The sequence below is a fragment of the Mastacembelus armatus genome, chromosome 16 (assembly GCF_900324485.2).
Source record: "Mastacembelus armatus chromosome 16, fMasArm1.2, whole genome shotgun sequence".
Taxonomy (NCBI): Eukaryota; Metazoa; Chordata; class Actinopteri; order Synbranchiformes; family Mastacembelidae; genus Mastacembelus; species Mastacembelus armatus.
Genome location: NC_046648.1, coordinates 5792739 through 5819287, shown reverse-complemented (window position 1 = coordinate 5819287; position 26549 = coordinate 5792739). Strand labels below are relative to the sequence as shown.

Sequence of the window (26549 nt, the reverse complement as noted above, 5' to 3'; positions counted from 1 at the left end):
TTTTGTACCAACACGTGGTAGATTCTAAGTAATTTTACATTTCCATTTTGCAGTAAATCGTACAGAACTGTAAAATGAACAGAAAATTGTTAGAATGTAGTGCATATATTTAAGGAGAGACATCAAATTATTTTAGCGCTCTATTACTAAAGATAAAGATGATGGTAATGTTATATAAATGTTTAAGCTTATGAGACATATTTACGTGATATTAGTGTTAAATGTACAAATTTAACAGGTACTTTCTTCCTGACAGGTGGAAGAAGCAAGGAAGAAAATGTTCAACGGTACCATCTCCTCTGTGCCTCAGACCTTCACCGTGGTTGCTCCTCAGCTTAACTCCCAGTCATCCACCAACCCATCTGCTGTCACTGCAGTCTCCAAACCCCTGCAACCAGCAGCTTCTGTCCTCCAGTCCCTCCCTTGTCAGCTCCTGGGGCAGACCAGCCTGGTGCTGACTCCTGTTGCTAACGGCTCTACTGTGACTTGTGCACCACTGGCACTCACAGTGGCTAACCAGGTAGTAAATCCCTGGGTGGAAATATAACTCCCTCAGCCATTAATGTGACTCAGCCAAACAATCTGAAACTTAATGAATTTTAAATTTTCTACCATGATTATCACAGGTAGCACAGTCCCTCAAGCGACCCCTGGCCTCTCCTGTGATCGCCACAGAGAGTAAACGACCATCCATCATTCAGACCATCTCAGCGCCCATGGCCTCATCCAAGCTGGCATCACCCAAAGTGCTGAGTTTTACAGTTGACCCCAATAAAACAGCCGAGCAGTTGTCGGTACTGAGGTCCAGCTACACACATTGTCCTTTTCCTGAAGAAGATGAGGTAAGGCAGTTTTTGTGACTATCGCTGATAAACATTTGCTTATTGCTTATGTTGTATAATATGTATAATATAATATTGTATGATATGATGATGTATAATATTGTATGATAGATCTACAGACTGATAGAGACCACCGGGCTGTCCAGAGGAGAGATAAAGAAGTGGTTTAGTGAACAGAGGCTCCTTAATCTTAAAGGTATGTGCTGTGATCAGACATCCAAAATTATGAAAGAACATTCATCACACTTGTTTCCATCGATTTTAAACAAGCTTATTTTTGTTTTAAAGAACAACCATATAAAAGAATAAATATAGAATACTGAGAAACTAATGTAGTATATATTTAAAATGCATGTTATAGTTCGACCCTCTCTCTTGGTCTCACTTGAAGGCGTCCCTCCACCTCCAGTGCCGGTAAAAGCAGAGGTGACCCCAGCACCAAAAGATGGTCCTGTAAAGAAAGCGGTTCCCAGCCATTTTCCCCTGTTGGAGAGAGTGAAGGGAAAGTCTTCAGAGCAGCTGAAGGCACTGGAGGAGAGTTTCCAGAGAAGCAGCTCGCCAACTGAGGCAGAGCTAGGTACAGATCCTTCATCAAGCCTCTCACAAACTAATGCACTAAATCCATGTGACCTCAATCCTAGGATGTTTTATTTTCTTTGATTATATCATTTTGGTTCATAGTTATATAGAGTCGGTGCGAAAATTACAATAGGGAAATGTGTTAGAAGGAAATGTCTAGGGCTGAATTTAAAGTATCAGTAATAATAAATTTATGTTTGAAAGCAGTAAAATATCTTTAAATTTAAACAGACATCAGTATAACAACCCAAGAAGAAATCAAGCTACAGTTATAGCGATTCCTGTGATGAATCATCTGTACATCTGTCGGTCCGAGCTGCAGTCCCTCATTCAGATGCTTAACATGAGCCCATTAGTTTTGCCTTTGCTGACAGAAATATCTTTTCTGTACATCAGCTAATGAGGCAAAGATCTGCTTATTAGATACATTTTTAGATCAGTTTCTGTTGTAAAGTCAAGGAGAAAAATAATTACAGAACTTTTAAACTACCTAAAAACTTAAAGTAGGATAAACAGGGTGACATTCAGTTGCTTGGCTGTGTTTGTGGCAGATTTAGTATTCTAATTTGGATGTTTAAATTAGGTGAGTTTAAGAATTTCAGTGGTGTTTTCTTCTGTTTATACAAGTTCACAGCATGTGATTTTAGTTTTCTTTCACCCAAAATGAGCTGCAGGCCCATCGCTGGTGTGTGTCTGCCTGACAGGAATTGCAGAAATGTTTTTAATGAGCCCAGGTCCCCTGGAGTGAGATGCACTTTTCAGTTCAAGGTAATGCAACTCATCAGATCCATTGAACTCTGTTCTGCTGCAGACCAGCTGGCCCAGGAGACCAGGCTGTCCAAAACAGAGGTGGACTGCTGGTTTTCAGAGCGCAGGGCACTGAGGGACAACATGGAGAAGGCTTTACTCACCATATCCTCCAAGAACACAGAGGATAGAATAGACCGGCCCAGAGTGCTGCTGAATGGAGCATCTCATCGAGAGCAGGATGGGAAACCTCCACGCTCCTCTCCTCACCCACCTGTGCTATCCTCTTCCTCCTCCTCCTCCTCCTCCCCTCCTGTGCTCGCGGCCTCCTCCCCTCACCCACCAACCCTGTCCTCATCAGCGTCTCCTCCCATCCTTACTTCGTCGTCATCCTCGTCTCCCCATCCTCCCATCCTGTCAGCCTCAACCAGCCCAGCTCCCATCACAAGTCGTTCGCTCACTCTGCTCCGAGAGGTAAGAAAAGGTGATGAGAATGTCAACATCAAATATGACTAGATGACAAACTTATAATATGCGACAAGTCAGATGTTTAACATAAGCTGTAGTTATATAAAGATAAAGACTTTTAATTGCAGAAATTCTGCTAATGGTGTCAACTTAGTAATGAGTTGTGATTTTGAGATTAGTTGAGACGGAATCTTTTTTTATTATAATCTGAAGTGAGATGCTATGTAAAAATAAAAATTTTATCTTGAGCTTGTGTTGTACTTGAGGGGAAGCAGTTTGATCGACACGACACGATTAAACTGGCTGATACCTGAATATTATTAGTGAGATAAGACACTAGAGGACTACAAGGTCAGATCTGACAAAGTAAAGAAAAGACAGTGGTGTTGTGCATAGAAAACAATAGGATCCCTATTGAATAAGAAAGTCTTTAAATGGAACATATATCAATGAAATGTCTCTTGAACATTTTCTTGAACATACTTTTTTATGTTGTGTAAGTCAGGCACAGGCTACTATTTAAAGATTTATACAACCCATATGTTTCCATTACTGGTGGCTGAGTTTAAATCAGACAAAAGCCACAGATTAAGCCTTAAACAGTCAATATATTTTAACATATAGGTGTACCTGTACTGTATATACTACATAAAGGAAATTTGAGAAGCTGTCTTAGCAGTAAAAAAAAAAAAAAATTTCTGAACAAGATGTCCAAATCCAAATTAGCAGCAATGCTTTAACAGCTGTAATATTTACCATTGTTATAGTCATGCCTTATGTCTATTAGAAGTACTCGGTGCCAAAAAATGCCTGTTTGTGGTAAACTATTATTTATCATGTGATTACTAATACATTTGGCTATTGTAGTTAATGTTATACAACTCTTACATGTAAATCAAGGTCTATATTTTAAGTCATCAAACAGATGTAGAGGTGTAGAATTGTAGAGTATGTTTCAGTGGAGTAGAAGTATAAAATAGGTCATATATTTATAATGTAGGTGAGTTACATGTTTCTCAAAATTGTAATTTAAGCAAGTACTTGAGTTAATGTACTGGTATGTGCCTTTTATGGAAAGTATACAAAGTTGCAAAGTCCAGTTGCTGTTCCTGTGTGTTCATTACACAGGCTAAATAAAGCTAGTTGCTTTTGCTATATAACTGTGCATTAAATGTTTTTGTGGTGTAAAATTCTGCCCTGTGTCTCGTCATGTAATGTGTCTTGACAGATGTTCTCTCGGACCCAGTGGCCATCTCCTGAAGAGTATAGCCAGCTGGAGGTCCAAACAACCCTGGGCCGCACCGACATCGTCCGCTGGTTCAAGGACCACCGCTCGGCACTGAAGAATGGTGAAACTCTGGAGTGGATGGAGGGCTTCCAAAACCAAAACCTTGCTGAGCAGCTGAAAGCTGGCCAGGAACAGAACGGGCAGAGTCCTGAGAAAAGCCAGAATGTTTCCATGGAAGTCAAGGCTGTGAAAGGTGAATTTTTGCAGAGGAACATGGAGTAGTGTTTCTTTACCTCTAATATCATCTTGCAAAGTGTCTTGTTTGACTTTTTGCTTTATCTGTTTCTGTGCACATGCATCATACATATCATCATGTGTCATACAGTTGGTGGTACACTGGAGGCAGACGGTGAGAACACAACAACTCCAGAGCCCTCCAAGCTGTCTGATCAAGACAAAGTCCAGTGGTTGAATGACAGATTAGCCCACAGTGTGACGGACCTGAGCCGGACCAGACCGGACCAGACCAGCTCTAGCTCTGCTGACAAAGGGAGGTGGGTGGAGAAACAGAATGTCATTAATGATTTTTCTGGTCAGGGAATTAAAATCGACCAGCCAATAATATTTATATTTATATTTATTTCGATTTTTTAAAAGGAATATGTGTAAGTGATGTATGCTTAATGACTCAATTCTTTGCACTTGTTATTTGTTGAAGCAAGTAGATTTCACGCAAGGGCACATTTCACAGAACCATTCAAGGTGCAAAACAGAAGAAATGTTTCTATGATTTTTGTTTCCAGTTCCTGGAAGGAGTCTGTTTTGTGTTTAAACATCTGTTTTCATGCCAGGTGGGTAAAGGTGACGGTGGCTGTGGGGGAGGATAGTGAAGGAGCTGTGGAAAGACAGATCCTGGCAACAGACTCTGATGTTTTGACCTCACAGGTCACAGGCTGATGGTAGGTTAAACTGGTAAAATAGACTAGTATGAACTTATTTTAGTAACAGCAGCAGAATTGAGTGGGGCGATGCAGACAAATACCATACGGTGGTATTACACTACATGGACAAAATGCAAGGGGCCACTTCTTTCCTTCCTAGCACTGGTGAGATTAACAGAATGTAAAGCTGTTTCCTTTCTTCTTGTTCGGCCACTTGGGTTCAGAAAAACACACATTTGGTATATTTTTATGGCCTTGTAAAAGTTATATGGTTATCATGTTTGCAAACTATTACCCATTTACACACCCAGCAATATAAAAAAAAGGGTTGTTGGCCACCTGATGAATGTCTGGGAAAAAATATGTGGTTTTTAAGCTAGCCAGATATTTCACTTTGCAAGTGTGTGTATGTGTTTGCTAGTTGGTGGTATCATTGCATGTCTGCAGCATGTTGCTGGGCAAGTAATGCAGAGCCCTAAGTCTTTGAGAGTTTTTTTTCCAAAAAACAGCTGCCTGACGTGGCTGAAAGCAGTTGGAGTGAATCAGAACAATAAGATGTAGGTTGTAACAGGAAACCAATGAGCTGAAAGATAGACAGCGCTCCATGAGCTGGGGGGCAACTGCAGTCAGATAATGTGAGGATTCATCTCCATATAACATTACACACAGTCATTCTTTATACAAAATATTTAGTGCTGCTTTGAAGTCTGAAAATTTGATTACAACTAGAGAAGCCACAGACTGCTGCTTTTCACTGGCTTCCTCGCAGTGCATGCTGGGATAGGCTGCAGCCCTATGTGACTCTGACCTGAAAAAAAATTGGCCACAGAGAAGGGATTGATTCGTTGGTGGGGGCTGGAGTGTATGTGTGCCTTGGTCTGAACAAAATAGATAAATAAATGGTGAACTGTTCCTTTGAGATGCTACAGCTGCAGCCTCCCACTACGCAGGAAGTTATTAGTTTGTAATTACCTCTGATTGGTGCTTCAAAAAGATGGCATGCTGGGACAGCAGGATGATATTTGGACCACACCATCATTAGCATTGTACAACAGGCCTACACACACATCATTACTGTCACAGGAAGTCAGAGCAAAGTGTACAAATGGTAGCCAGATTTGTTTTTCACTTGGAAGTGCACCACATCTCCCATCTTCCCACTGGCCGCTGCAACATAATGAAATGCATTTCCTTAGAATATACAAGTGAGAAGTGACCTTCCTCTTATTGAGCCCTGATGGTGTTTTCTTCCCGTGTTCCTGATTCTGTTGCAGATAGGGAGTCACCAATAACAACTTAAGATGACCAAATGTGGATGACCCAGAAATGTAACTGTGATGTCATCACAAAGCGCCAGGGACTTTGAAGTTCCACTGTTAAAGGACTAATATAAGGTGCAGATGTTGGGAGGAGTGCCAAAGCTGGACTTGATTCATTGTTCTTACTATTAATACCCCTGCTTCCCCTCTTTTTTTTTTTTTTTTTTTTTTTTTAAAATAAGACACACCCATGTAAATATTTTTCTGTATTACAAAAAAGTTTGTACAGTTTTACCAGGAGGGCAAGTTTTGTTACATTTTTTAAAAAAGGCAGACTGCTGCCCTAAAACCTGGAATGTTTTTTTGTTGTTGTAAGATCAAAGTGTATGATAATCTGTTATTCGCTAAAGATCAGTCCTATTTTTTTGAAAAACACATTTGCACGCTACTCATCACGAGTAGTTTTTGATAGCACTTGCATATATCCCTGCTGTAGTGATAAGATATTCTCATGTTAGGAAAGTGTCGTTTTTTTCTTTCTCTCCTGCAGCATCACAGCATCACCATGACTCTTTTACTCTGAGTTACGCTGGTGAAGGTGGAAAACACTCAAAAGGGCTTGAGTGGCATTTAGGAGGAATGACAGTGTTTTGGACAATCTGAACACAGCTACAGCCTCACTGCTGAGAGGCCAAAGAATGAACAGACCAAGACTACCAGCATTAGGGCGAATGAACAAATGCACTGTACTTTTGAACCTCTAGCTTCCTTTCTAATCAGCCGGTTGTTGCATCAGTACTTGAGGCATGTTCAACAAACAGTATAGAACATTCCTTTTTTGTTTGTTTGTTTGTTTGTTTGTTTTAAAGGTGGCACTGCCTTGTCAGCTCTTTTCTCATGTCTCCTGTCTGCCTCAGAACTGATTAGAGCACAGACTGTTAGTATTTCAGCTTATCGGCTGTTTTGAAAACATGACTGAACATGCGAAGAACATTTTGGTGGAAGTGTTTTCACGCATGATAAAATAATCAAAGCTTCTTTATTTGAATCATTTCAGATTCCGATGTTGCTCAGCTATGATTGGTGAACACACCTTGTCTGCTCTTTATGCTTTCTGGCTTTAGGTAGGTCCTTCTGTTCAAAGCAGGGTTTGGTTTAGTTGAATTTTTTTTTTTTTTTTTTTTTACAGTCAGTTCAAAATGAATGTATGAGGATTTTATATTTGAGTCAAAACAAAATATTTGGACCTTTTCCAAAAACCAGCGAAACTAGTTGGAATCTTTGGTAAATATGAACTGTTTGCATGTGCTTCAACAATTATAATTTTTAACAACTTACCATTTAAAAAGGTTTCTGTGATTTCAGGGTCAAACTGCAAGTCCCTGCAACATTTGCTTAAGCAGGAAAAAGTTGAGTTGTTTGGATTTGACGATAAGCCTGGTTATAACAGCAGGCTGATTGTTGGCAGAACGTCTAATGCTGCTGCTTTAGGTTTTTGTTTAAACGAGTATCTGGGATACTGTACATTTGGTTAACTTCTATGGAAAACGGCTTACATTTTCATTTTCTACTTTAAGTCTGCTGTAACTCAATAAACACAACTGACGGTAAAACCCTTCCCTGTCATCCTGTTTGAATGATGTGCATCAAATTAGAAACAAACTGAATGTAGTTAAGTCCATTACAAAGTTGTTTCTTGTCTTTGAAGTGATGTTTAAGGGTAATAGTTGCTCTAGGACGTGATTAACAAGCTTACCAATTATTTTATCGATTAATGAAAGAGTTTTAGCCCTAAATGATGTATCGCACATATATATAATTATTAAAGCGTTGTCTTAGATTTGCAGTATGTTTAGCTATATAGTGAGATAATCAAACACTCAGACTCTGTCTTTTCAATAAACAACTGTTATATTTACAAAAAAAAAAGACCAAAATCGTATCTTTACATCATTTTGGTTAAGATCTGATATGATGGAGAAAAATGAGGTCTGTGCCACAGAGGCTTAGAAAACCTTTTACACCAATGTAAATTCAGACCCAGAAACAGTGTTCTCTAAATAGCTGTGTCCATGTTCTGTGAAGGGATGGCTGAAATCACACTCCCACTGCGTTCGTAATTACAACGTAATCTGATATGGCATCACAGAGAGAGAGAGAGAGAGAGGGGACAGGAACACAAGAATCAAATTCAACAGCATGTTGGTGTGCAGCTGCAACATCTCGTCTTGACAGTCCAATGACAGGGTGTGGAGAAGGGATAAGAAGAGGTAAGGTGGGGGTGGGGGGGCTCAAGAATCATCACTTTAAAAGAAACTGATTTATTCATATTTTCTTCTATCTGCTTGACATGGACACATCCACGGTAGTTACAGCAGAGCTGGCTTCACTTCACTGAACAGAGCCTATAGCCACAGTCTGTGTCCTGCTGGTTGGTGTCTTCTTGGTTAAAATGTGTGCTTTGTTAAATTTCTTCCTGTTACATACTTTAAAACTAAATGTGAATTAACTATAAAGTCAAGGCTTTCATTCCCTCAAACAGAAGAATGAAGAAGCAAACATTTTAACCTGAATTATCAGCCACACAGCCATCTGTTACTTCAGCTGAGGACTGGGCTGTAACTTTCTTTCACCTCATTCATCCCCCAGGCGGAAGCCTTGGCCCCAGTTGTGACGTCCTCCCCCGCCTCCTCCCGCCTGATCTTGGGCAGCTGGTCTTCGGCTGGGAGGGACCCCAAAACCCGACACGCCTCCCCTCCTGTTAGGGAAGAGCCGATACCTGGGAAGACAAGGAGAGAGGTGTGCACAAGGATGAAGGGGGAGTTGTCAGAATATGATCTTTCCAAAAAACAGGGGACATTGAAAACGTTGAAATTAAGAAATTTTAAAATTATAAGAATATTGTTTTTGCCGTTCCTTCCTGAGAGATAGAGACAACATGCTAATTCTGTGGCTAAAAAGGTTTCTGAGCCACACTAACGTCCTCTGTCTGTTGAGGCTGTATGTTTTTCCTGTGTTGTCAGATGTGCTCTATCTGACTTGAGCTGTTTTTGTTATCCAACACTGAACATAGGGGACAAAACTAGTTTCCCCTCCCCCAGTTTGACTCATATATCCAAACGGTTTGGAAGTAAAACAAAAGCAAATGCAAATCTTTGTTTATGTTTTCGTGGAAGTGAGTGCAGGAACTGCATGCAGTACAGATGAGCCAGAAAGTTTCTCTGCAAGATCCAACGAACATTTGGGGTAATAATATTGCCCTTCCTTTTTCCATTTGTTTTCTTAAACTGGTTTAGGCATTTCAGACGACTTCATCCTGTCCGCTAACTGTACTGGCCCCCCCCCCCCCCCCCCCCCGTGCACAGAATTGTAGAGTGAATGAATCTTTAGCTTAACAGCAGCCATTGTGGCCACAGATGGAAATTACAGTACAATGGCTAACTGACTCAGCAACAAATCAAAATCTATCTAAATTTGCTAATATAAGCTACAGTAACAGAACTAAAGCCCATGCTATGTGGGGGGAAAAAAAACAAAACAAAAACTCACAAGAACTCTGGTGTGGTGAGGAAGGAACGTCCTCCCAGGTCCATGGGGTATTTGAACATGAGAAAGAAGTAGAGGTGACCCACCAGGTTCCCTGTCAGTTCATTCACAAAACTGCACAGTAACAGCACAGAGAAGATAAAAAGTCCATATTATATGGTAACATGTATGCATTTAGGTATAATTTGTAAAATATTATTAGGCTATCCCCTAATTTGGAATATAGAAACAAATCCTCCATTTTGCAGTGTGAAAATATAACAATAAATAAACAGTGTCTTCAATTCAGCTAATTAGAAGCAGTTACTTACGAGCCTCCAATGATAAAGTTGAAGCCCAGGATGACCCAAGGTAGGTAATGTGCCTAGGACAGAACAACAGAAAATATTATAAATATTGGGCTTATCTTCAGTATGAGTGATAACACATCACATTCAGGTAGTAGACGTTAGAAAACTGTTTACTACATAAAATGTGCTATTTGTGATGTGCTGGATGCTAAAGGCACGACACCTTAAATCGTGTTCCAAACCAGAAAGACACGACTGTGTCTTTGTTGAACTGAGCCCAGACGTACAACACAGACATGATCAATGGGATCATCAGCAGCTGAAAACATAAACACAAGACCAGAAAAAAAAAAAAAGCATCAGCAAAACAATTGTGTACATTGTTTTCCACAATCATTTTTTAAAGCCCAGGGTTTATTTAAATTTAGGTCACATCAGAACTTGGGGCTTGTATCATGAAGAAATGCATTAGAGTCACGATTCCTATGGAATCCTAACATTGGGGGGGGAAAAAAAAAAAAAAAAAAAAAAAATCAGCAACAAAAATGAGCACAAAACATAAGAAATTTTGTTGTATAATATTCCAATATGCTTTGGCAGCAGATGCAGCATTAATTTGCTATTACTGTTTTTAAGTTCATAACTTATTCATGAAATTTGTTCATCATGAGGCAAAAAACACCAACATGTCCCAATGGAAAATAAACAGACAATCCAATTACATATAAACTACTGAATTAGCTGAAGAAGGCAAGCATATTTTAAAAAGCCTAACAATTTCCACACTTCTTTCCAACCTTGGTTTTTATTATAGCTACACAGGGTAAACCTGAGTCAACTGGTAACCAGTTACATTATACCAGTTATTCCAGATCACCATTGTTAGGCTGAAGTTGCCTCTTCGTACAGGCTCCTGGTTTGAAAGCTTAATTCCACAAAATATCAGATCACAAAGGTAGTAAATTAAACTGATATAACATTTATGTACTAGGCCTGTGCAGTGGACATAATTTCACATCATGTTAGAAAAAGAGTGAGGAGGATCCTTACCCGCATGTTCATCAGCAGTCCAGTTATCTATAGCTACAGAGTCAAGGCCTATAAACCTCATGGCTCAATACAATCACAGCTATAGCTTTAAGATTTACACAGCTTCAGCCTGGAAGTTTGCCCGTTCAAACCCCCACATCAGCTGACTCTCGCCCACCACTTCTGCCTCTTTCCCTTGAGCAAGGCATCTGACCTTGGCAGATCAGACCTCACATTCCCTCCCGAAGCTCACTTTTTTTTAGCCCCATTCATCTCCACAATGTGGCTGAGGTGAGAAACACTGTTGTGACAAAACCTTTTTGGTTTATTTAAAAAGAACAGGATTTTGTTGGAATGTATCGTGTCATCAAGAAATGTCTGTGACTCAAGCTGAACTCCTGAAAACAAAGACACTGGGATGGGATGAGACAAGACTGTGGTGCTGGTGCCTGCTTGCGACCTAGTTTAGGTTTCACGGCTCTGCAGGGGTAGACTGACACTGGGCCACTGGCACAGAGCCACCCTGACATGACACAGTGCTGCAGAGAGACAGAGCAGGGTGCAGCAAAGACGGATGAAAGATAAATGCAGAAGGGAAAGGAAGCAGCAAAGTGTAAGGTTGATGGAATAATTAACTGTACAATTTATAGTAATAATAATTTTGGCAATGTTTAAATTGGTTTGTCATTTGTGAGGCCAGTCAAAAGATACAACAATGCAGATCCAGTTGAAGAGGAGCATGAAGACATAGTCTGCAGGTCTGCCATCAAAGGCCCCTGGAAAACAATACCAGGGGAAAGATTAGCACAAGACAAGCATTTATTGTGACTGCATGTGTTTAAACCACTGCAGTCAGTAGTCTCACCTGTCTCTAGCCGAGTGGAGTAGTGGTAGAGGAAGTACAGGTTGACGAGATATAGAAACCCAGTATTGGGGGTTATTGGGAAATACAGGGTGGCTGTCACTGGTCTCCAGAGCTGAAACAGAGAGGAAAGATAGTCACTAATACACAACTGCATTAAGATGTGAACCTGTGCTCATGCACAGATACAGACTATCAAGATTGAGCTTTTATATTTATATTACGTTTCACACCATCCCACTTTCTACAGGAAGTGTTATGATTGTTAGGATAACCATTCAGACCCTAATACAAGTGCAGAAAATGATTCATCTTAGACTAAGTTAAATGGCTATTACCATATGTTATAGTTGGGTAATGTGGAGCATAAGGTTTGGTAGCTGATTGAAATCACAAAGTATGCAGTATTTCTTTGCACATCGTTTTTCTCGGTCACTGCAAATAACTAGTCGGACTGCGGCTGCTTTCTTCAGCCGTTCAGACTAACCCTGTATAACCTCAGTTTACCTGGCTTGTGGAGTTAGTGACATACCGTAAAAAAAAAACACCCCTTAAGGGCTCATGTCACAGCGGGGACAACCCGCCCTCCTTTATAGTAGGTCCAAAGTTCTTTGGCCTTGTTGCAGGAGCAACAGCACCAACTACTTAAATAACAGTTTGAATCAAAATGATTTAATGAAACCTCCCAGTCTAAATCTTAACATTTCGCTCTCTGGTAAAAATATCTCTGTTATATTTACACTTCACGGCAGAGTTGCTAAATTAAGTAGCATTTTGACAGTATCCGGAAGTCCGGAGCTCCTACGTCTCGGGCTGTGATTGGCTGTCACACAGCTCCGGCCTGCTCAGTGTTAGCCACCTGCTAACTAACCGAGCGCATCCAAAACACGACGACCCCGTCGTTTTCAGCTACTCCAACGCACACAGGTGAACCGAGACAAATCAGACTTACATGAAACCTGCTATAGACCAACTCTGGGACCAGCACGAGGTGTCTAAAGTCCACCAATCCTAGTTTCCCAATAAAGGGAACAGCAATGGAGGCAGCAAACCAGGACCGGGTGACGAAAGGGATGCTTTTAAACCAGTCCCCGATATCCGACATCTTTTTATAGAATTACTGCTCCTTTATAACAAGAGCTTCTCTCTGAAAAAAAAACTAGTATTCCCCACAAAAAACTACAACTCCTCGCTGCCTTTCTATCACAACTGCTCCACTGCTAACTAAGTTTACATGACGTGGCTAATCATAGGGAGCTAGCTCTGTGTTTGATGAAGTGAGCATTCACATCCGGCTCAGCTTTTCAAAGTAAAACACCATGGACATATTCTGTGGCTTCTATTAATCAAAACTAACTAAACAATGAAACCAACCAATGTATTCAAATGAAGAAAATATTAAAAAGACTAGACAGAAGAAATAACAGAACAATTAATATAAATGGAAATTATTATTACTCTATATGCCATGGACATACATTACACTAGGAAAATAACAAGATAAAATACTGTTTTTTAAGGTCAGGGAAACTGTAGTACTATTACTCACAATTTTAAAAGTCATTCAGTTTGTTACTAAGAAACACCCAGTGTTGATTTATTTTATACAAATGTTAGAGAACAAGATCATGTTAAGTGTAAACTAAAATGGCCTACTTTTTACTTGGGGTTTATTCTTCTCATACTGGACAATTACACATGTAAAATAGTCATTGCGTTGTTCATGTTATTCAGGATGTTGACAGTGCATGCTAACTTGCATGATGATGCAGGCTTATTTAGTTGAGCTGGTTTATTAATTTATGTTCACTATATACCATACTCTTAGTTTGAAAGGGAAGTACTAGAACCGGATGTGGTGTGTTAATTCTAACACTAACATTTTTTGGTTTAGCTTTGTGTTATAGTACTTCCTGTGAAATTTGCAAAAGCTCCCACTTGACCATCCAGATGCAGCCAGCAACAAGCAGAGGCGTGCCAGTACTTTACTTGTCATATACTGCAGACATTTGTGTGTGGAGAGCATTGGTCGAGCCAATAAAGCAGGTGGGCAAGCAGCAGTATGATTTGGAGTGCAATGGCATTCATTACAGAGGTATGGACAGAATGTAAACATTTAAAAGCATAATAAGTATTATGAACAATGGTGCAAATGATCTGTTTTTAAGTAATGTTGTGTTCACGCTCCACAGCTCTGCCAGCAGATAGCTCATGTTTTGGGAACTGAAATCATTTCTCACCTATTTCAAGGATACTGTGCATCTTCATACATAGAAACTATGTAAAATAGAAAAGATGCCAGATACAGACTGGTCTATATATGGGAAGAGGAGAGGGAGTTCTGGCAGCATGGATAGCTTCTGTCAGGGCAAAGAAGTCTGTCTTGATTGAGTGACCCGCTTTAAAACTTATTTGGGATCAGGTTGTTCTTTCTGTGTTGGTTATAAGAGCGGCAAATACTTAAAGACAACATGCTCTCATGTTTTGGAAAAAAAGTGAAGAAGACATAACAGGTCTGATTTCTGGGTCCACTGTTTCTATTTTTTTCTATTTTTCTCAAGACTAAGATCCTGAAAAGTTGTCATGGTAGTTAGGAGTCAGGTGTTACACACTACTTGATTTATGTGTCCAGTCTGCTATCTGTATCTTATTTGTTGTTTCAGATATGGGATGTGAAAACCAGCATGAAGATGATGGATGTTAAGTGTTAAGCAAGAAGGCTGCTCAACTCAGCAGAGAGACCATCCTTCTGATATTGCCTTATATAATGAGCAGCACACTTCACAGTTGAAAAATGAACTTGTCAATGCACTCTGGTGGACAAATCGTGCAATGACAATACTTTTGCTAAACAATGATAAATATATTTATGTCATTCCTGTATATCAAACTTACCAACCAATATATACACTGATATTGATATATCAGCAATGGTTTACTATCAGGCAGTTTACTGGTTTATATCTAGTTAATTAGAGAATGTAACTACTCAATTTGAAGTGTAAGGATAGGGTTAATGTAAAGTTTTTCAAGCCATCCATAGAGATCATCTTGAAGAAAAACATGTTTATTTCATTTCCTTTTGAAACAAAGTATTTACAGTTACAGAAGATAGCTGTTCAATTGATGAGTGTGATCATAGTCTGTTTTTAAAATAAGTAATATGATGAGAAGCATCTAGGCAGCCTAGCTATTAGTAGTAGTATTTCTTCCTGCCAATGAGACTTTGCATACAGTTTTTACATGTTGCATCACAGTAAGTTGTGTACAATCTACTGAATTTCATAAACTGCACTATTAATTTAATCTAATATATTATACTATATATATACACATTACTATATACACACACATATACATACATACATATATAGAGTTTCTCTCTGAAATACATACATACATAGATAGACAGATTCCATATCAGAGATTCCACATTATATAACACAAATAGTACAATTTTAAAAAAATGAACATTTTGTGATAAGACCATAGGTTTATTTCAAAAGTACAATTCAAAAATGTGAAATATATGCCTGCCTATTTTATGTAGGCTAGCTAAACTATTAAACACCAGTAAAAGTTTTAAAAAAAGCTTACATTTTGCTGCTAAAACTATCCTTCTTCTGTTAACTGGAGACCTTAGTGTTCTCATGTTCACCGTATTTTTTTCTGAAATACAATTTAGACGTTTATGTTCCATGAATTACATTCATAGGGGAGAAAAACGTCTTTGAACTACAACTCCCATAGTGCACGCCTCTGTTTACGTTTTACGTCGATTTGGGGCGACAAAATAACGTCCTCGCAAAAAAAAAAAAAAAAAAAAAACTGAAACTGCAGTTTGAGCAAAGCTCTTGTATGCTATCGGTAAAACTTTTAGGGGACTGTCAAAGACTGACCAGTGCTAATTGATGCTAAATTTTAAACTAACATTTTATCGATAATTTTTACAGCCTCTCTAACTTTTAATAACTTAATAAACTGAGTGTTGCGCTTTCAAATTTCGCGCTGTTTGTGCCGCCTGTACACGGATTAGACGGTTAGCTAGCCATGGTACTCTAAACTGAGACGTTTACGTTAAAGTAAGGATTATTTCTGTCTTAATATATCCTCTTAGTTTCTACAAACGTTAAAATGGAGGTGACAGACATCGGAAACAAAGACGAAGGAAAAATCTGGCATCGAAAGCTAACAACAGGCAAGGGGTAGGTTTGAAACGACGCTTGATTAGTGCTCCTTTGCACCTGATGCTGAGGAGAGAGCTGGATTAAATGTTTGTGTGACATGTAACTAAAATAGATAACTGTTTATCATTTAGTTACGTTGAACCACACTTGTTGCACGTTTTCATGTCCAGTATTTCCCATATGTCTGAAAAGACACGTGAGCTTTCACACAATATTTTGATTTATTTGATATTTCACTTAATTTTACATATCGAACCCCCAACCCTCCCCTCCAGCTATACACATGGGCAGAGTGAGGCAAAGTCAGATTAGATTAAAACAGTCTGTGTGTATTGACATGGCATTGTTTGTCAGAGCACCTAATCTTTGCCAAGGCAGAGTTTCAATGCCCGACCCTGTGGGAATGCCCCAGGTGCTGGTTCATTTATCAGTATTGGCAGACATGCAGACAGGTGCTCCCGTTTTGAGTCTGTCTGTTCAGTCTGTCATCACTTTTTGGTCTGAGAGGCAGGGCACAGGAGCACTCAGTGTAAATGACACATCTAGGCCGAGTTCACACTGAACCAGTCTTAATATCTCACTGAAAACACAACACAACCCATTCTATCAAATGCATTAATTTCCACCAAATGCACTATATTTATAATATTGTGGTCGTGGTCTTTTATTACCAAGACATATCATTTTAGCTCTATGTTAGTAATTTGATTTTTGTTGGTCTAGTCTTGGTCAAGTCCTTGTTGTGCACAGTTGTCAAGGGAGAGTCTGCATTACTGGATGGCAGGTGTGGTTCTTTAGTGAACATCTAGAGGAATATGTAGATTGTTGACCACCAAGTTGCTGTTTGGTGAAGGTGAGTTGTTGTATGGCACCATCAGTGTGAGTGAATGTTTAGTGTAAAGTTTTAGAGCATAGAAAAGCACTTTATGTCAGTTTCTCTAATTGTCAGTGGTACAGATACATTTACTTCATAAACTCATTACTTCCAAAAAGCGCCAACGTTTAGTTTAACAGCTCTGACATCAGAGTTTTGAACGACAGAAATTTTAAGCAGCAAAGAAAGCTTTTATTGTACAGTATCTACAGTTTGACTTTGTATTAGGTCATTACATCATGTCCATTTGTCTGTATTTTGAATTGCTGTTTTGCTTGTTAAAAAATGTAAAATATAGATGTCATTTTCAAATGCTGCTTTTTATTTTGATGTATTCTTGTTTTTTGCATGACATTTTAAATCTCACTTAGCATATAGGCAAGGCATAACTTTATTTATTTGAGGTAAGAGAATAAAGATGAAAAACTTGTAATAATTATATATTTATCATTTTTTCACTCACTTGAAAGAAGAACAATATGTATAGAAGTGTGTATAGAACTGTTTCCCAAAAACATGTTAAAGATAAGATAATCTTTATCTTAATGTAGGTAATTATATAGGCAAAGATCATTTTGGTCTTTTTGTCTTTTTGTCTTTTGGGTCTTGCCAGTAAAGACATTAAATATCAGAATCCAGTCAGTACCTTTAGATCACTATTGTGACACAGTCGCCACATTTATATAGCGTGAGTGGAATCTGTGTGATTAATAAAGATGTAATACTCAAATCAAGTCCAGATGAATGTACTGTATGATGTCACTGTTTAAAGACCAGGAAAATAAAAGTAAATAAAATCTTCTCTGCATGAGATGATAATCAGACAGTTGCAGGTGGGGCTTCAACTGTTATTTGATTCATTCATTAGTCAGCTTTGCAGCTGAGCTGGTGTTATTGATCATGAGAGAAGCTGTTGCAGGAAAACATTTATTTTTTAACTGCTATTTTTAAGATATATTATAAACACAAGAGAGTAGCCACAATCCACGGCATTGTGTTGCTTATAACCTCAGGACAGTCGAGAGTATGTGGCACTTTTAATGTGTGGTTTATTGTCCTCAGGGTGTTAGTGACAGTGGTGCGCACTGCTCAGCAGGCCAAGACGGTTCGCTTCCTCCATGTGACCTTTGACACCACAGGAGAGTCCTTCCTGGCTGGAGATCACCATGGCAACATCTATGTCTTTGACGTCAGCAGAAACAGGTGATGGGACTTTGTTTAGACATCTTAAAATAATGTATTCAATCTTTATCATTCAAATTATATTTTCTTGGTATGTACTCTGTAAAGGTTCACTAATTGTAATTATTACATGTTCACAAGTTACACAGTCTGCTTGCTGTCATTACTTCACTCAATTTAACAAAAGAGCAATGTAAATATCTTCTGGCCCTTACTAAAACTTAGCCTGCTTTCTCATTTAACTGATCTTATTGTTTTTTTTTATTGTCTCTTTCTTGGGGCAGGTTTCGTCTGGTGCAGAAGACAGGACAGGCATGCACAGCTCTGGCTTTCAACCTCCGAAGGACCACAGAGTTCCTTGTAGCTCTTGCTGACTACACCATCAAGTGCTTTGACAAAGGTAAGATAGACACATCCAAGCATTGTATTGTTCTTGTTATTATAATTACTATTATAATAACATATAATATATAATAACATTCTTTATTATGGATGTTCTTTATTTTGTGGTTTTGTATTTTCATTACCACTGTTGCTCTATTGTATTGTGCAAATGATATCTTGTTTTGTTCTAATGCTAGTCTTAGTCAGCTCTATCCTTCCTTCAGCTACAAGCAGCTACATGCAGAGCAAAGAGGGACTGTGTCAAACACTTCTGTCCTCTCCTCTCCACAAACTATGAATTAACTAAATTAATTCTCGACTATTTGCTGTCTGTTTCTTTGGACAGACACAAAGCAGCTGGTGAGTTGGATGCGAGGTCATGAAGGAGCAGTTTCATCCATCTCCATCCACAGTTCAGGCCGCTACGCCATCACCACATCGTCAGACACGGCTCAGCTTTGGGACCTGGACACCTTCCAGAGAAAGAGGAAGCTGAACATTAGACAGTCTGTTGGCGTACAGAGGGTAAACATGTAGACATACCAAGTGAAAACAATATTTATAAAGTGTGCTCGGTCTTACACCTTAGGTTTGAGGTTCATTTTAAATTCTGAATTATGTATGCACTAAATTTGTTCCTTTTGTTATTAATGTCATGGCCATGGTATACTGTGGATTGTGTTGCAGGTGTTTTTTCTGCCTCTCAGTAACACCATCCTCAGCTGTTTCAGTGATGACTCTATATTTGCTTGGGAGAGTGAAACACTGTTCTGCAAATACCAGCTCCCTGTCCCTGACTACGGGCCCAAAATCTCCTACAAGGCCTTTGCTGTCACACGGTGAGTCTCTCACATCTCCACCACCTCAGTGACTACGTAGCTGTTCAGTGTATTTCTCTATGATTACTAAACAACATTTCATAAGCACAGTAAAAGTTGAAGTAAGTAGGGATCTGAAGGCTCCGCCAAGCATTGATATACCTGACTTGTATTGACAGTGATGGTAAGAGCCTTGTGGCGGGTGGCCGCTCCAACCTGCTGCACTTGTGGTGTCTGGACAACAAACAGCTGATCAGGGTGATTCAGATGCCCACACAGGTTCGAACCGTCAGGCAACTGGAATTCCTGCCTGACAGCTTTGATGGAGGAGCCAGCCAGGTACACAGACACCAGGACCAGAGAACTTTGAAGCTATTTCAAAGAATTTGTTAGTGGTTTGTTAGCTCCCACTCTCATATCTCATTTTAGTGTGCGTTGAGTTTGGTGCCACTTGTTTGGAAGAATCCCCATCTGTGTATCTGTGTTTGTGCCTACAGACTGTTGTATGTGAACATTTCTGTGGAGTAACACTTTAGTGTTGATGGCATTTTGTTTTTGTCTCTGTAGACGCTTGGTGTATTGAGTCAGGACGGCATGATGCGTTTTATCAACATTCACACCTGCAAGTTGCTTTTTCACATGGGTTCCCATGACGACGCCATCACCACAGTGGCAGTAAGCCCTAACGGCAGACATGTTGTGGCCATCATGGATAATGGCAGCATCAATGTGTACAGTGTCCAGAGTCTCACACAGGAATTAAACAAGGTAACAGCGAGTTGTTGTGATAATATGTAAAGTTGCAAAAATTGTTTGATGTGTTGTTTATGATGATATTGTTCTTTCTGATATTGTTTGGCCCCAACCAGCCTCCGCCCTCTCAGGTGAAAGTAGTCTCAGCTGGTGAAGCTGATCAGGATTTGTCAAACCTAAAGGTCCATGTCAGATCAGAGGTTATTCAGAGACCAGCCAAGAGTTCAGGCAGGCGGACACAAGTGAAGATACTTAGACCTCCTCCTGGGTCTACAGCTGAGGATAAAGAGGTAAGAACAATACAGACCAATATTTTTAAGTGTTTTTTTCACTATATATTTCTCAGATATCCAACCAAAAATACCCACAAAGCATTTCACTTACTCTGACTAAATGCAATGGGATCATAATTTTTTATTTGACTGGCTTTGGGTTCGTCTAGAATGAACTACCAGCTGGTCTGAATAAGAAGAGACTGGTGGCTCTGCTGAAGGCATTTGGAGAATATCCTGCTAAGTATAGGTAAATGTCACTGGCATATGAGGCGGATTCATGAGTGAATCAGATAACTGAACAATGCACATTTCTTTTTCAAACACTTTGAACATGGAGTTTATATCACATGTCTGTGTATGTGTTTTTCAGGATGTTTGTGTGGCGGTCTTTGTTGTGTCTCCCAGAGAACCATGCGGCATACAGCAGTCTGACTGATAAAGGCCTGCATTCAGCCTATGTCACTCTGCATGATAAATACCCCATCAAAAGTCACAAGCTGGAGAGGGGACTGCAGAGGTCCAGTCACATACTTTCTTGAGCACATTTGACCACAGAATTTGGCAGATTTAACGTCTGAGGGTTTTTCACTTCTTTGAAGCAAGTCCAGTCATCTTTTTTTTTCCACCCGCAGGGTTTTGTCTGCATTAGCTCAATGGGCTGCCATCTTTGGAGAGGTGGAGTACCTTCCGTTGATGGCCTTCCCTTTTGTCAAACTCTTCCAGAACAACCCAATGCTCTGCTTTGAGGTGGTGGCCACTGTCATAGGTACATGTTAATTTGAATTATGAGATGTAAGTTTTTGAATAAACACATCATTATTGCCTATTGCTACAATACTTAATGAAAGCTTTTAAGATTCTTTTATGATCGTTGGTCCTATTTAGAGGAACATTTTAGCAGGGGATTGATTGACTCATCCCTGGCTTCCTCTGTAGTCACATGCAAGTTAGCCTAATTGGTGACTCTAAACACAACCACCTATGGGCACTCTACAGAATTAATGAATTTATTGGCTCTAATGCTGTTTTTCAGCAAACTGGTGCCAGCATTGGTTTGAGTACTTCCCCAATCCTCCTCTGAATGTCCTGAACATGGTGGAGAACGTTCTTGCTCATCACGACAAGGAGCTGTTGCAACACCTGGTGGACTGTGGTATCACTTCCCAGGTACCAGCTTCAGACAACAGCCTGAACACGTCTCTGCCCTGTTTAAGTTTGTACAGTTTATTTTGCATCTCTTTGTGTCTCCCAGCTTTATGTTTGGCCCCTGTTGGAGACCTTGTTCTCAGAGGTTTTGACTCGTGATGAGTGGCTCCGACTCTTTGACAATATATTCTCCAACCACCCATCATTCCTCATCATGGCCAGCGTGGCTTACATCACCTGCTGTCGTGAGCCTCTGCTGCTCTGCTCCCAGAAACACGACTTTGAGGTAACTGCCTTACCCTTTCTTTTCCACTCCTCTCCAACAATAAGAGTAAACACAGCCAGTTAATTTTTCAGCTTCTCCTCCTCCTTTAAATTTTTCTATCTTTATCAGTACTTTTTTCATCATCGTAACAACCTGGATGTGGGCGCTATGATAAAGGAGGCTTACCGGCTGATGAGTAATACGCCAGCTGACATCCACCCCAAGACCTTGCTGTGTGACTTTACACCACTGACCAAGGGTCAGTACCCTGTGTTCAACCAGTACCCAGAATTCATAGTGGAATATCAGAACCGGGAAAGGGAGAAGATACGATTGCAGGAGATGGAGTATCTCCGTGAGAGGTGAGATTTAAAGTCATAATTAGACAATAAATATAAGTGTATATATTTATTTAGGTAAATCCCATGTTGTATTGTTAAATTTGAAGTGAGTGGTAAGCAAAGATGCTTTATATACATGTGTACATGTGCTGTTAAACAGGCAGGAGGTGTCAGCGCTTCGTGCAGATTTTGTGCGTCGTCAAGCTGAAGAGGAGGCATATTATACTCAACAGGTAATTGGGTTTTTCAGCATTGATTTAAAGCAAATGTTATTGTAATGCATATTGCTGTCTTAATCATTTAGTGCACGTGAATATAAAATGCAAGCATGGAAATGAAGTAAATTCATTGTCTGAATTTGAACACAGGAGCTGCTACGGAAGGCAGAGGAACAACGTAGAATCATCCTGGCACAGGAAGAGGAAAAACTAACACAACAAAGGGCAAAGTAAAAGCACAAGACACACACAGTTCCATAATTGAGTTATGAGGAAATGGTTTGCTGACACTGCCACATCTTTTGCAGATTGGCAGCCATGAAGAGAGAGCTGAAGGTGAAGGAGTTACAACTGTTGGATGCAACTAGAAGACGCTTCCTGAAACACCAGCAAGACTTGAGAGCCTCGCAGATTCAAAGACTGGACCAGGAGATCAGCAGAAAGGTGTCAGCAGTCTCCTCTGGCTACACAAACAGAGATACAGTTTATAGCTTTTTAGTGCCTGTTTGTTTCAGTTTAATCACTTATTTTTTCAGATGGCTTATGATGTGAAAATATACACACATTTTAAAACTGCACCAAAACATACCAGCAATATTATAATAAAGATTCTCAATTGACATGACAAACTAAAAGGGCTCAACAGAGAAATGTGTTTATTTCCATATGTGAAAGTTTCTACTAAAAGATTCAGTACCTGGACAGAACATGGCATTTAGCAAATGTAGGCAACATTTAGTCAGTTTCTGTCTGAAGTATAGTATTTTAAAAATTTTGCTTCATGTGTGTACAGGACAAGTGATTACACCCCACAAGTGACTGCTGCATCACTTTGTTGTTAGTTTGGTCAGTAAAGCAGATGTTAATCACATGCAGGATCTTGAGTTGTACCCCCATGTGATTCTTAGGTCAGTCACAGGGATCGTTGTACCTGCTGATATTTCTGAAAACTATCAGCAGTTTCCCAATAAACATGCCTCTAATTTTATTTCTGCCACAGATGGATCTCCGGGAGCGAGAAACGGCCACAGCAGTCCAGGATCTGGAAGTCAGACAGATGGAGCTGGAGGCTCAGAGGAAACGACTTGAACAGGTAACATCCCATATTGCACTGCCCTCCTTCCTCTCTAGTGTTTGTGTTGCTTGTGTTTACGCTTTTTCCTAAACAGGGCCTCCTACTGACATAGACAGCTATTTGTAATTGTAATACCATCAAGCTATAATATGTGACACCACTTTCTTACTGGATACTGAATAAATGAAAATGTTTGACAGTAATAATATGTGAAGTAGTTTTTGTTTCTCATTGTATCAAAACTGAACAGAGCAACCAATCTATCATTGCAACCCTGACAGAGAAACAGTTTGATGATTAGCTGTTCTATTTACATATGACATGTAGTTACACTGATGGTAATGTCCCTTTATAAGTGGTGAATTTTGCTGCCTGTTAACTGATTGAGGGCATAATCTGACCAAATCCTTCATTTAATGACCCTTTTCCTTCAGCATCTACTGAAGGAGCAGGAGCGCCTGGGATGGGAGGTTGAGGAGGAAGTGGAGATGAGGATGAGGGAGGTTGAAAGGAAGGAGGACAGTTACACAGAGCTGGTGCACGACACAGAGACCAACATGCAGGTTTAGTGAAACACTCCAGTGTGGAGGCTGTCTTGAAGACTAACATATGTCAACACATGATCTTGATGCACTCATACATCCATCCAAACTACAATTTTGGCACAGGTACCTGTGATCTCTCGTATCTGTTAACACATTCTACACAAACAGGCTCTGGAGGAGTCCCTGGCGGAGGCGTGCCAGCTGGGCTTGGAGTCAGACTGGCAAAGAGAGGTGGCGGAGCGCCTGCAGCAGGTTGACGCTGAGCAGGAGAGGAAGAGGCAGAGGCTGGCAGAGCTTCACAGGCAAATGTTGGCAGAGGAGGAGAGACTGGCTGACACCATGAGAGATGTAGCAGGAAGGAAGGTGGGAGCAACAACAGTATGTTTGTCAACACATCAGTTTACATGTTGTGTGGGCTTGTCTGTTGTGTCATGTGAATTTAATTACTACAACATTTCTGAGCTTTTCTGTTAAACCTAAAATCAGTAAAACAAAATACAGCTTAATAAAACAAAATAATTAATTTGCATTACCAGGCTTGTGCCAGTGCCTGAAATACTAATAATGAAACAACTGTGGACAGATTATGGGATTTGGAACACAATGCTTACTGGTTGGTCATTACTTCATTCATTTGCAGTGGGATGAAGTGATAACTACCAGAGCTCAGCTACAGGTGCAGCGACAGCCCATATCTTTAGCAGACACAGGTATTATTCCCCACACACACCACTTGTGTTTATGACTTTTGAGCTGAACAATTCATTATCCACATATAGATGTAATACCAGGTATTTGCTTTGTGTCAGAGGGCCACAGACAGGCGAAGATGAGGCCACCGGGCTCGATCAAAGGACTTCCTCACAGACCCAGTGCCGCCTTTGCTGTTTATCCTGGAACCAACAACACTGCTGCAGCAATCAAACCCAATGCTGTCACCACCCCACGACAGACACGAACCAACATGATGTGTCTGAACAGCAGTTCACCTTCTGAGAGCACCTCCACCAACTGTAAGTCATTGTACATATGATCTTGTTCTGTTGGTTTAGTTTTTAAAAACGTGTAATCTTGTGAAACAAGACGGAAGAACTCTTTCTTTTGAAATCTTCTCTGTTGAAAGTACTATTTGTGTGGACGTATTGCTTAAAAGCTAATCCGTGTTGTGGCAATGTGGAAAGATTGTGATCCATCACATATTTGGATGTCCTGGCACTGCCGCAATATAATAATCAACTCCACTAAACAACGTCTGACCCAGAATGAGTAATTTCATGGAAAAAATTTCCATAGTGGCTTTCCTTCCACTGTTTCTGAAAAGTGCAATTCACAAGTCCTTTTTTTTTCAAGAATATGCATTAAAGTACCATTATTTTATATTTTCACGTGAACAATGTTCCTGTTTGTCCTTCTTTCTCTTTATTCCATCAGTCTCCCTGGATCGAGGACGTACCCAGCTGGACAGCAGTGAGAGAGAACTGCTGAAGGAAATCAGAGAACTAAGACAGAAGCTGGCAGCCAGAGCCAGGGAGGGCAGCTCTGCCTCCTCACAGTCTGTCCACACACTGTCCTTTGTCTCCCAGTGACCACAAACTGTTGTCATTCCTGACTCCATGTCAGGAAGACATATACTCTCTATCAAGTGAGCTAAAACAACTGAAGCAATGACTCAGAGGAATATGCTGACTAGCTGCTATTTGTTTATCCATTCATATGGATTCCTTCTCTATTTAATGTTCTGTTGCATATATTTAAGGTTTTCATTGAGATACATATATACAAAATGACTCAATGTGTAGTCATTTTTCCCATGTACTCATTCTCCATGCTGGACTTTTTATTTCAGTGTTTTTTAAGGATTTGTCATATTTAACACCTGTTTTGGATGAAGTATTTTTAAAAGTCTTGAATTCACCTTTTGTCTCGTACCTTTTTAAAATGATGCATGTATTACTTCTAATATTATCATCTTATTGTTGCTAAGTAACAGTAGCAATAATTCATTTCTAATGCAGCTCTTTAAACAGTTTCATTATCCATTTATCACATTCAGATTGAATTAAGAAAGGAATGGAAATGGTAACACATAGGACGAATTTGTTCTGTTTCTGCTTGTGTCAAGACTGTAGGCATGGATGGTTTGTGAAAAGAGTGGAGAGAGAGCACCCAGGTTGGAAGACCAGCTGGAAATGTATAGTCACTGTAAGGCACATGAAGGTTGTGTGTTTCAGCACTGTCAGGGTGTGCCCATGATTATTTTTGTTTTGATCCCGATGTTTGACACGAGCTGTTGTGACAGCCATCCCCATTCCTGTCACTCATTCATTTCTGTCTCTCCGCCCATCTTTTCTTTGTGCTCAACAGCTCTTAAGAACTCTAACGCCCTGGAAGGAAACCCATAATTTTTTTGTTTGCATTTTGGACCTAGTTAAAGAACCATAAACACACTCAGTGCTTTGTAGAAATATGGTGGTGCATGTCTTGAAACTAGATTCCAGTAAACCTGTCTTCCCTCACACATGATGACATGCACTTACCTCTGAACGTTTGTTTTTACAGCTTGGAAAAGTCACATCAACACCTAACAGCACGAATCTTACTGTCAGTTCCCACCTGTCACCTCTCATCACTTGTAAAACTATCTTGCCCTTAGCAGGGGTGTGTCTTCCATTTACACCTTACCTCTCTGTCCCCA

The 26549-nt window shown here is 39.9% G+C and overlaps 3 protein-coding genes across 8 annotated transcripts in view; 2 read left to right on the top strand and 1 right to left on the bottom strand.

Annotated features, from left to right (window-relative positions):
* Positions 1-8849, top strand: part of zhx2a (zinc fingers and homeoboxes 2a) — a 24857-nt gene extending 16008 nt beyond the window's left edge. For 2 of the 3 annotated variants that reach the window (XM_026293680.2, XM_026293678.2), the window contains exons 5-14: positions 257-520; positions 627-842; positions 954-1038; positions 1234-1419; positions 2233-2642; positions 3865-4117; positions 4250-4418; positions 4716-4823; positions 6080-7188; positions 8714-8849. In XM_026293680.2, the coding sequence (XP_026149465.1) occupies positions 257-520; positions 627-842; positions 954-1038; positions 1234-1419; positions 2233-2642; positions 3865-4117; positions 4250-4418; positions 4716-4821 (1689 nt within the window). In that variant the 3' untranslated portion in view covers positions 4822-4823; positions 6080-7188; positions 8714-8849. The remainder of the gene's footprint in view (positions 1-256; positions 521-626; positions 843-953; positions 1039-1233; positions 1420-2232; positions 2643-3864; positions 4118-4249; positions 4419-4715; positions 4824-6079; positions 7189-8713) is intronic. The other variant, XM_026293679.2, reaches the window with a different exon arrangement.
* Positions 7964-13073, bottom strand: derl1 (derlin 1). 2 transcript variants are annotated; one of them, XM_026293684.2, is made up of 9 exons: positions 12744-13073; positions 11795-11906; positions 11641-11705; positions 10951-10977; positions 10124-10219; positions 9922-9974; positions 9614-9724; positions 8698-8843; positions 7964-8196 (listed from the first exon to the last, which is right to left on the bottom strand). In XM_026293684.2, the coding sequence occupies exons 1-8, from the start codon at positions 12894-12896 to the stop codon at positions 8699-8701; spliced, it is 762 nt and encodes a 253-aa protein (XP_026149469.1). In that variant the 5' UTR covers positions 12897-13073; the 3' UTR covers positions 7964-8196; position 8698. The 2 variants fall into 2 exon arrangements, with proteins under 2 accessions (XP_026149469.1, XP_033181499.1); XM_033325608.1 differs by lacking the exon at positions 7964-8196 and having other exon boundaries at positions 8370-8843.
* Positions 9171-26549, top strand: tbc1d31 (TBC1 domain family, member 31). Of its 3 annotated transcripts, XR_003294854.2 has the most exons (24): positions 9171-9310; positions 17915-18055; positions 18319-18434; positions 18765-18943; positions 19106-19257; positions 19416-19575; positions 19804-20004; positions 20106-20279; positions 20432-20511; positions 20635-20781; positions 20897-21030; positions 21298-21431; positions 21517-21696; positions 21805-22037; positions 22177-22249; positions 22385-22464; positions 22543-22678; positions 23235-23327; positions 23744-23872; positions 24023-24217; positions 24495-24564; positions 24664-24867; positions 25286-25496; positions 26414-26549. XR_003294854.2 is itself a non-coding variant. In XM_026293676.2 (23 exons), the coding sequence occupies exons 1-23, from the start codon at positions 9210-9212 to the stop codon at positions 25438-25440; spliced, it is 3267 nt and encodes a 1088-aa protein (XP_026149461.1). In that variant the 5' UTR covers positions 9171-9209; the 3' UTR covers positions 25441-25768. The 3 variants fall into 3 exon arrangements, 2 of the variants coding, with proteins under 2 accessions (XP_026149461.1, XP_026149462.1); XM_026293676.2 differs by lacking the exon at positions 26414-26549 and having other exon boundaries at positions 25286-25768; XM_026293677.1 differs by lacking the exons at positions 9171-9310; positions 26414-26549 and adding an exon at positions 15627-15996 and having other exon boundaries at positions 25286-25768.